The following is an 11,066-nucleotide window of genomic DNA, read 5'->3' as shown; positions in this document are numbered from 1 at the left end:
TTCTGCTTTGTTGACTATGCCAAAGCCTTTGACTGTGTGGATCACAATAAAGTGTGGAAAATTGTGAAGGAGATGGGAATGCCAGACCACCTTACCTGGCTGTTGAGAAACCTGTATGCAGGTCAGGAAGCAACAGTTAGAACTGGACATGGAACAACAGACTGGTTCCAAATAGGAAAAGGAGTATGTCAAGGCTGTATATTGTCACCCTGCTTATTTAACTTATATGCAGAGTATATCATGAGAAACTCTGGGCTGGAAGAAGCACAAGCTGGAATCAAGATTGCTGGGAGAAATATCAATAACCTCAGATATGCAGATGTCACCACCCTATGGCAGAAAGTGGAGAAGAACTAAAGAGCCTTTTGATAAAAGTGAAAGAAAAGAGTGAAAAAGTTGGCTTAAAGCTAAACATTCAGAAAACTAAAATCACAGCATCTGGTCCCATCATTCATGGCAAATAGATGGAGAAACAGTGGAAACAGTGGCTGACTTTATTTTTTGGGGCTCCAAAATCACTGCAGATGGTGACCACAGCCATGAAATGAAAAGACGCTTACTCCTTGGAAGGAAAGTTATAACCAACCTAGACAGCATATTAAAAAGCAGAGACATTACTTTGTCAACAAAGGTCTGTTTACTCAAAGCTGTGGTTTTTCCAGTAGTCATGTATGGATATGAGAGTTGAACTATAAAGAAAGCTGAGCGCCAAAGAATTGATGCTTTTGAACTGTGGTGTTGGAGAAGACTCTTGAGGGTCCCTTGGACTGCAAGGAGATCCAACCAGTCCATCCTAAAGGAGATCAGTCATGGGTATTCTTTGGAAGGACTGATGCTGAAGCTGAAACTCCAATCCTTTGGCCACCTGATGCGAAGAGCTGACTCATTTGAGAAGACCCTGATACTGGGAAAGATTGAGGACAGGAGGAGAAGGGGACGACAAAGGATGAGACGGTTGGATGGCATCACTGACTCAATGGACATGAGTTTGGGTAAACTCCGGGAGTTGGTGATGGACAGGGAGGCCTGGTGTGCTGCAGTTCATGGGGTCGCAGAGTCGGACATAACTGACCATCTGAACTGAACTGAACTGAGCCCCAGTCCTTTAGATTGCCTCTGAGCACTTCCTTGCCTTCCCCCTGCCCTGGGACTGTAGCTTTGCATGCTTGGCAAGTCTGTGAGTATGTGGACTGTCTCAGGAAATCAACATATCCAAGCCCCATTGATTTTGGATGCATGCAGCAGTGAGCGGTATCTTGCAGTAAGCAGCAGTAGTGAGCTGGAATCCAGACCTTAGTTCCCTGACCAGGAATCCTAACCATTAGACCAGAGAGGCCAGCAGCTAGGGCCTAAATCCCCAGTCCTTGCCTACTGAGATAAGAAGGAATTCTGATGAGGAGGTAGAAGGTAAAGAGAAAAGTAAAACATTTATTGGAAAGGCAGAGTGCATGCTGAAAGACACATGGGCAAACTCTGTGAGAGCTGTCTCCAGAGTCACACCTTTGGAAAGTTTAAATTCATTATAAAGACCTGGTTTTCTGGGTCTTTGTCTCCTCTCTGGCCAAATAGTCTTGTTTTGCCGCCCTCCCGCCCCCCCCCCCCCCCCCCCCCCCCCCGCCGCCAGCTACCTTGCCTCAGGACCCTCCCCTCCCACCCAAATGGATTTCAACACAAAGGCATCTGGGAGGAAAGAAGCAAGACTCATTATGACCTGGCATCCCCTGACTTTTGACCCCCAAGGAGACTTTCTGCACATGTGTAGTGTCTCCCTTGCCCCAAGGCCTGGTATCCCAAGGAGGGGGAATATGTGATTTCTTGACCCTTCACTCAAACAAGGTTTAACCCCTCTCTGTTCTTGCCATGATTGTTATCTCAAGGTGTGCATAAGAGACAAAGCCTGGCTATTTACCCTGTTTCCATTGTTACTTCCATTTCAGAGGGTAAACAAGAGTGAGAGAGTGCATGCGTGCTCAATCAAGTCCAGAGGGGAAACACTACACTGAAGGGATGAGAACCCTGCACTGCAGCCCCAAGCAGTCAAATTGCATGCATCTTTGGGGCCTTATTTGTGACCGCATGAGTTGTAGCCCACCAGGCTCCTCTGTCCATGGAATTTTCCAGGCAAGAATCTTGGAGTGGGTTGCCTTTTCCTACTCCAGGGAATCTTCCCAACCCGAGGATCAAACCTGTGTCTCCTGCATCGTCAGGTGGATTCCTTCACCACTGAGCCACCTGGATAGTGCCTAACCTGGAGCCCACCTATGTCCTGTCTCAGGCAATGAAACAGGAGGCTAGTTGTACAGGTCTAGCCTGAAGCTCCCTTTTTTTTTGCCCCATGAAATGTAAACAGGAAGCTAGCTATGAATGCCTAACCTGGAGCCCATCTATCTCTTGCCTTACCGTGACCTATTTACACACCTAACTTGTTTCAATCTACCCTCTAGAACCTCAGGAATTGCAAATGGAATGACAGCTCTGTCCTAGCCAGGCCCTCTTCCACCTACACTCAGTCCTTGGCTGGTCAGATGGAGAGGCTGTTACACAGCAAGAGGACAGGATATCAGGGTGGTACATGTCCAGGGGACAAGAAAGACATCCAGGGTAGTTTTATTCTAAAGGAGAAAGCAAACCCCTTTACTAATTTGGATTGGCCAAACTCAACTTCAAATCCAAAATGAGTGCAATTCTGAGTAGGGCGGCGTCTGGGAGGAAAGAAGCAAGACTCATTGGGTCCTGGTATCCCTTGACTTTTGACCCTCAAGGAGACTTTCTGCACATGTATAGCTCTGGGGGCCAAGAACCACCATATCCTGATGTATCCTGGAATGCGCTCACAGCTTAATTGCTCGGGTAGCAAGGTTATTATTAGCAAAGAGGATTCAATGAGCAGCCACCCTGGGGAACTGATGCTCCTCGAGTGTGCGTCACACAGCATGTCTCCTGGAGATGCCCTTTGAGATAGGCCTTTGATGCAAGCAAGACTTCCGGAAGGGCACCATGGTGGGTGGCCTCTGCCGTGGCTTAGCCTCTGAGGGCTGATGCTGCTCTTGCGTCCACCGACTCTTCTGAAGTCTGTCGGTGGCCCAAGGAAAAGTGAAAGTCCCATGCAAGTTTCCAGAAGAAGAATTTAGAACTTTTTTCAGTTTACTTTTACTGTTAAAACTTTTCCCCTTCCAGAGTGAATCTGGAGTGGGGGCACGAGTGTCATTTTTTTAGTTTCTTCTTTTGTCTCTGTTCTGTTTTGTTTTGTTTTTGCAGAAGGTGAGTGGCAAGAAAAGAATACTTAGTTTTCTGCCCTGAGGACTTTGTACAGAACACCACCTCCTGCACTAAAAGAGCCCAGGGAAAACAGATAGCCCCCAATATACTCACTACCCCAATGATATGAAAGCCTTTGATTTGAGTCTGAAATGGAAAATGACTTGACGTACAGTTTCTCTTCCTTTCCATGCCCCTGATCCACTTCAAGACATGTGTGTGAAAGAGTTAATATTTAATGGGGTGTTTAGAAACCAGACTGTGGGAGTGAAAAGCAAAAGACACAGACCAGATCCACCCCCCCCACCCCCACCTCTTCCACTAGCTGAAAAATCAAAAGCCTTTATTTCCTTATCACTGGAAAGAAGTCATCTTAATCATATGATGGAATGAGGGTTGCAAACGGCTGGGAGAATCCAGAATTGGGGCATCTTCAGTCTCTAGCTGAGTTTGGTTTCATGATCCTCCAGGGGAATGCTGTGGGCTGCTTCAGGGAGCCATGAGTGCCCAGCGATGTTACACATGGACAGAACTGGTGTGAAAAACCCATCACATTCCTGGCATGACTCTGTCAGACCTAAATAGCCTAAAGCAGAAGCCCCAGTTGGGAGGAATTGGTAGGACACTGGTACGTAATTAGGAATGATTGCTTTAGACTTTGAAAATGATGTTCTGTTTCTTTGGTGCCAATTGGAGGTCACTGAAACTGAAATTTGGGGGCAGGTTGCCCAGGGGAAAAGGCCCAAGGCAAGTGTATTTGCTAAAGCTTTTGGGGCTTCTACTTCAAGTGAAATAAGAGTGAGCGGAAAAGGGAAGTATTAGTCAACTATTGCTGCGTGACAAATTACCCGCCTCTTAGCAACCTTTTGTTTTTCCAGCCGCAATGGCTCTTTGTTGCTGTGCACGGGCTCTCTCGAGTTGCAGGGAGCGGGGTCTGCTCTCTAGTTATTGTATACTTGCTTCTCATTGCAGTGGCTTCTCTTGTTGCAGAGTATGGGCTCCAGGGTGTGTGGGCTTCAGTAACGGCAGTGCGAGGGCTCAGTAGTTGTGGCACCAGGCGTAGTTGCCCCTCGGCGTGTGGGATCTCAGTTCCCAGGCCAGGGACAGAACCTGTGTCCCCTGCATTGCCAGGTGGATTCTTAATCAGTGGACCATCAGGGAAGTCCCTACCTAAGCAACTTTAATTAACACATATCTATTATCTAACAGTTTCTGTGGACCAGGTATCTGCCTCTGCTTAGTTGTGTACCAACTTGCTCAGAGCTTGCACAGGCTACAGTTAAGATGTTGGCCAGGGCTATGGTCATTTCAAGGCTTGGCTGGGGACCTGTTTTCAAGGTCACTCGTGTGTCTTTCGGCAAGCCTTGGGTTCTCACTGACTGTTTCCTGGAGATGTCATTTCTTATGACATGGATTTCTCCATAGAGATGCAGCTGACTTCTTTTAGGTAGAGAGAAAAGCATTAGGTAAACCACCATCTTTTTGTAACCTAATCTTGGAAGTGGTATCCCATCATTTTTGTTGTCCTCTGTTCATTAGAAGTGTCACTAAGTCCAACTCATACTCAGAGGGAGGTGATTACCCAGGGCATGAATACTAGGAGATGAGCATCACTGCAGACCATCTCAGAAGCTGCCCACCACAGGTAAGGAAAGAGAAACAGCAAATACACAGTGATACATTACCAAGTTGGTCACAGCTTTGAGAAAACAATTTAGTGGTAGGTTGGTTGGTTATTGGTTGGTTGGTTGGTGTGTTGGTGGGTTGTTGGTTTTTTGGTCACGGTGCACATCTCCAGAGAGTTTCATGGAACCCAGCATCTTGGAACAGTCTGTGAGGAAAGAAAAGGATGAGGGCACTGCATCAGATGCTTTGGGCTGCTGTAACAAAGTACTGCAAACTGGGTATCTTAAAACAACAGGGCTGTATTGTCTCACAACTCTGAAGGCTAGAGTCCAAAGTCAAGTAGTCAGCAGGGCCATGTTCCCTCTAAAACCTGTAACGTAGGATCCTTCCTATCTCTTGCAGCTTCTGGTAGCTGCCAGCAGCCTTTGGCATTCCTTGGTTACAGATGCATCTCTCAGATCTTCATCTCTTCCTTCTCTGGGTTTCTCTCTTTTTTTCTTTCTTTTTTTTGGGGGGGGGGGATTTCCACATAATTTCTTTTTTTTCTTTTTTTTTTTCCATTTATTTTTATTACTTGGAGGCTAACTACTTTACAATATTGTAGTGGTTTTTGTCATACATTGACATGAATCAGCCATGGATCCACATGTGTTCCCCATCCCGATCCCCCCTCCCACCTCCCTCTCTACCTGCTCCCTCTGGGTCTTCCCAGTGCACCAGGCCCGAGCACTTGTCTCATGTACCCAACCTGGGCTGATGATCTGTTTCACCTTAGATAATATACATGTTTCGATGCTGTTCTCTCGAAACATCTCACCCTCGCCTTCTCCCACAGAGTCCAAAATTCTGTTCTGTACATCTGTGTCTCTTTTTGTTTTGCATATAGGGTTATTGTTGTAAGGACACCAGTCAGGCTGAATTAGGCTTCCTTGGTGGCTCAGACTATAAAGAATCTGCCTGCAATGCAGGAGACTCAGGCTCCATCCCTGGATCTGGAGAAGGGAATGGCAACCCACCCAAGTATCCTTGCCTGGAGAATTCCATGCACAGCGGAAACTGGTGGACTACAGTCCATGGGGTCACAGAGAGTCAGACACGACTGAGTGACTAACACTCACTCACTTATACTGAATCAGGAGCCCACTCTACTCCAGTATGACCTCATCTTAATTTCCTCTGCAATGACCTTGATTCACCACACCCCCTCCAGCACACCACCCATGGACATACCTGGAGTACATGCCCTCCTTGGGGGCCCCACAAGGAGGAGGAGTCTCTCTCTGGATGAGGCATGAGGGTTCTGCTCTCTCCCCCTGATGCAGGAAGAACCAAGTAGGGAAGCCTGGAGCAGGGGGGCCAGTTAGGAAGCTGGTGTACCAATATGGGCATGAGTGGTGAGGGAAAGGAGGAAAGGACATGGTACTGCCTGGGTGGTCCAGCCAAAGAACGGAGTCAAGGAAGATTCCAAGGGCTGAAGTCATCAAGGGTGGGGAGCCCTGGAAGAAAGTTTACTCATTCGGGAGTGTCTTAGTTTGGGTTCTCCTGAGCCTGAGACATGTATTCAAGCAAAGTAGTTTATTCTGGAGACAATCCCAGGAAATATTGGCAGGAGACTGGGGAAGTGACCAGGGAGAGGGGTTTAGTGATCATAGTGCGCAGCTGCAGCTTAATCCCCACCCCCTACAGAGAAATCTGGGGACCAGTAAAAATGCACACCAGGACCCTGTGCACCGAGGGTCCTACTAGGTGTGGGTCGAGTGCTGCTCCTGGTCCATGTCAATTTCCCAGAACTTCCTGCCTCCCCCCAGGAAGTGGGCTCTGGCTGCCAGAGAAAGTCCTTGGGCAGGAAAGTGGGGTGCTTCCAGATGGAAGTAGGGCTGGTGTGCATGTGAGGGCAGGGATTGAGTTTGGCAGTGTCAGAGACACAATACTAGGGGCAAGAGAGTGGGAGTCACTGTCCCAGGGCTGAAATGTTATAGAATGCCCACACAGTTCCATGATGTCTGGCTCTTCATCCCATGAGAGAAACAGGCCACTTAGTGGAAATGCACTGATATCATGAGAAATTCTACAGAGACAAAGATAGACAGCTGAGAACTGCAACATGAACAAGACAAATGGCCAGGTCCATGACTTTGTGCTTAGACCTGTTTCTGTGGGGGCTGTGGGGGGTGGGGGGTGGAGGATGCATTCTTTTTTTTTGCCACAAATCATTCCCAGGAAGGTCAAAGCTGCCCCAAAAAGGATGGAGAGGGGAGTGTAAAATCGATGACAAGAGATGAAGAATTCAGGTCCAACACTGTCCTGACTTCAGTAGCTTCAACGCTGGAGACCCAGCAAAGCAGGCCCACCCTCTACTGAAGCTCCTTTCAGCTGCAAAGCTGTGGGCTGTGAAGCATGGGTCTGTGTTCACCAACATGTCTTTCTGGGTAGGTTATAGTGACAAGCATCCATGGAGATACATAATCTGGCAGCTTCTTTGGAGGACAAGGTTGATCATAGGTAAATCAGGGAGATTAAGGCCATGGCTATAGCTCCATGGGGATGTGTTTGAAGGGGCCAGGGTCACAGGTCAGGGAGGGCTGGTTTTAAAGGGCTTCCTTAGACAGTGCAAGTGCTATTTCACTGCCCACAAACACTTCCATTGGGCACATCAGCCCACCAACTCCCCACCCTCCAGAAGTTACATTTGGCTCTTTGCTTTGCTTTGGAGTCCTTTTTCCTGGACCTTGGCTTGGGTGGAAAGCCTCAAGTCAGAGATGTAGCTCTATCATGCACAGACTCCATCACCTGAGCCATGTTTATGGAAGAACTGGACTTACCTGGAAGACTTCTGAAGTGCTGGCTGGGTTTGTAAAGTAGGTGTTCTGGGAGGAACCTGTCTTCATCACCTGAGCAGAGGAGGGAAGTTGACAATAGGCAGTGGCCACAGATGTTGAATTGACTGATGCCATTACGAGGGGACTGTCCATCCCACCAGCAAGCCTAATTCACTGGCCTGGGAAGGGATGGCTTGTTCAGTGATTAGGTGGATGGAGGCTGGGCCAGCCTGTGTGGGCTTGAATCCTGCCTCTGCCACTTTACCAATTGCAAGACCCTGAGCAAAAGATATCACCTTTCTGTGCCTCAATTTGTAAAATGAAGGATGATAAGAGTTCTTCCTGCATAGCTGTTGTGAAGGCTAATATGAGTTCATGGAAATGTACCTGGACTTTAAAAGTCCTTTAAATATGTTAATTATGCTAATTAATCATTATCACCCAGGGTCAAACATTAGGCAAAGATGACTCTCAGTGTTTTTGTTTTGTTTTGTTTTGAGAATAAATTGGTCTTAAAACCTTATTTTCAAAACTTTAATCTCATTAGATATCTATCACCTCAGATGCAAACTGGGTTAAAATGAGAGATAATACAAAGATCCACCAATTCTGGTTTCCCCTCACTCAAGGAAACATCAGAGGAGGACAGCAGGAAAGTCATAAAGAGTGCAGTTAAAGGTCTGGAGCTCAGGGAATGAGTACAGGCTCCAGATTCACGAGGATTCCTGGTCAAATTCTAGCTCTGGAACTTAGCAGCTGTATGCTTTCAGGTAAGATGCTTCCCTTTCTTGGTCTTAGTTTTCTCGTCCATAAAATGGGGACACTCAGAGTCCTGTCCTCCTGCTGAGCTGGTGCCATAAAAGGCAAAGGAAACTGCATAGTCTGAAAGCAGGAGCAAGTTCCATCACATGACGTGGGATGCCTGGAACCCAAGATGCAGGGGGAGGGGCATCCTGAGAGCAGAGGGCCCCCTACCAGGACTCCCAGCTGATTAAGGCAGCGCAGTAGGGTTCTGGGGCTTGTCTCTTTTCCTGCCTTAGAATAAAAATCTTTCCTCTCTAGGGCAGAGAGGAAGTAAAAATGTGGGACCCCCAGGAAAGGGCACTCTGAGATGCTGGGCCTCTTTCAGGTACTTCTAAGCTTGTGGGCTCAGAAAATGAAAATGCTATTAAACTCGGGGTTTTGAAGTCACCTTTCCAGGATGACATCAGAAATTGAAGGCCTGAACCTGAGGTTGGAGGCAGGAGGGAGAACTCACACTCATCAGGAATGCAAATAAGTCAGCATGCCCCCCTACCCCCCTAATACACACACACACACACACACACACACACACTGCCCTCGATCTCTGAGACCTTCTGGAAACAACAAATATACAGAGAGTGCCTCCAGTCACAGAATTCTAGACAGAAGGAAGGCTATTGTCAAGGGGCAAATACCCTGCCACACACCCTCATGCGGCAGGAGCACATCAGGGTCCATTCAGCTCCCATGGAGAAACTGTCAGGCTTTCAAAAGTAGTTTCTGGAAAGTGTCTCAAGTGTCTGAGGTGTTTAAGGACATTTCAGAACATGAAAAAAAACCTTAAAGAAAAGTAGTCCCCCTCCCACCAACTGCCTGATCATCAGCCCTTGAAGCCATGTCCCCACCCCACCATTAAATGAACACCTTTGGAACCTGCAAGAAAACACAGGGTTTTGATTTTTTTTTTTTAATGATTGGTTACTTTTTTAAAACACTGAGACAAATGAATTTCAAAAGGAAAAAGCTATAATATTGACTTTTATTTCATCATGGAAAATTTGTGTCCAAAGACAAGAACCATCGTATATAAAACAACCAAATAAATAAATAAATAAAAATAAATAGGAGCTGCTTCCAAGGGGGTCAGGGGTTGATGGAGAATCAGATGCAGCCATATCTGCAGCCAGGACCTCCTCTTAGTACCTCCTCAGCACTGTGGGGGAAAAAGAGAGGGTGATGATGACTTTGGGGTGGGATACAGGCAGGATCTGAGCTTTCCCTTACCCTGTGCCACCCATGCCACCCCCCTCTTCAGTTCATCTGCATGTTTGGGGCTTTGGAGTAAACCCATCTTCCTGGACCTCCCCTTCTCCTTGTAAACTGGGGATTACCATCCCCCTGGTGACCCTCCCCTCTGCCTTTGCAGCTTTAGACAGTTCAGGGGAAACCAGGAGGAAAAATGTTAAGTACTCCTTCTGCTCCAAGGAAGGCCTGCTGAACAGTGACTGAATTACATCCTAAGGTGATTCTGCCCCTTTCAGTCAGAGGAAGGAGGTGGATAGAAGGGGCTCCCAGACATGGTAATGAATGTTGTCCAAATTTAATATTTCCAGAAAGGCATGCCTTGGCCCTGAGGACTGCCAGCAAATAAGAGTGATGTTCTTTGTTCAAAATTTGGTCCCCTGAGACATCGGACCCAGAAGTGGCTCTAATGGTGGTGTGCAGTGGGAATGGGGGTAGGTGCTCACCGTTGCAGCCCAGGCCGCTGAGGGAGCCGATCCGGTCCAGCCTCCGTCCAAAGCAGCCAGAGTCGCGCATCATCTTGGGGCCCCTCAGGGCCCGGAGGATGCTGTGGTGGGGCCGGCGGAACCCCGCGGGGGTTGCCGCCGGGGAATCCCAGGTTTCTTCCAGGCCCTGGCCCTGCTGGAGGGGCTCCACGCCCAGCTGCTCGGCCTGCAGCTCCGAGACCCTGTCTCGTAGACGGTCCAGCAGCTCCTGCAATGCACGGTGGGGGAGCCGGAGCTTCAGAAACCCACACCTGGGCCCAGCCGCCGTCGACGGCGCCAAAGTGATCCAACCGCGCTGGGTACCGGCTTCCCGCACCCAATCTCGCCGTTTTCTGATTTCCTTTCTGATTCACGTATCACTAATTCCCAAGGGAGAGTGGGGACCTCTTGGGATGTAGGTGGGGGGTGGGTGGGGACCCGTTAATTGCTGCTGTCCGCGCCCTCCCGGCGAACCGGGTTTCCGCAGTTCGGCAGCTCTCACCTGTAACCCAGGCAGTTCCGAGGCCGGGTCGGGGCCACCCAGCGGGTGGGAACGACATCCTAGGAGCGACAGGTGCAAGAAGAGGATAAGCAGGAGCGCCCGCGACAGCGCCGTCTGGGGGTCCATGTCGCTGGCGGAGCGGATAGAGGTTGCGGCCGCGGCTGCTTCGCTGGGTTGCGCTTCACGTCTCACCTTCTGGTGCCCGGTGGGCGCTCTCCCGGATCCTTGGGCAACAGCGGCCTTTTTATCCCTGGTCCTGGGAGCCGGGCCGGCCCTGCCTCTCTGGGTTATCTCTGATTTATCGGCCGCATTCCGGCCCGACCCGCTGAGCTCAGGGCGGGGGAATGTACC

General features: G+C 48.8%; 1 protein-coding gene across 1 annotated transcript; it reads right to left on the bottom strand.

Annotated features, from left to right (window-relative positions):
- Window positions 1–9,643: 9,643 nt before the first annotated feature.
- On the bottom strand, window positions 9,644–10,841 carry NPPB (natriuretic peptide B). Its single transcript, XM_065937138.1, has 3 exons — window positions 10,716–10,841; window positions 10,196–10,442; window positions 9,644–9,660 (listed from the first exon to the last, which is right to left on the bottom strand). The coding sequence occupies exons 1-3, from the start codon at window positions 10,839–10,841 to the stop codon at window positions 9,644–9,646; spliced, it is 390 nt and encodes a 129-aa protein (XP_065793210.1).
- Window positions 10,842–11,066: the final 225 nt, after the last annotated feature.

Source organism: Muntiacus reevesi, chromosome 5 (assembly GCF_963930625.1).
Source record: "Muntiacus reevesi chromosome 5, mMunRee1.1, whole genome shotgun sequence".
NCBI lineage: Eukaryota > Metazoa > Chordata > Mammalia > Artiodactyla > Cervidae > Muntiacus > Muntiacus reevesi.
Note: the sequence above shows the minus strand (reverse complement) of the source record. Positions and strands in the feature narration are given on the sequence as shown.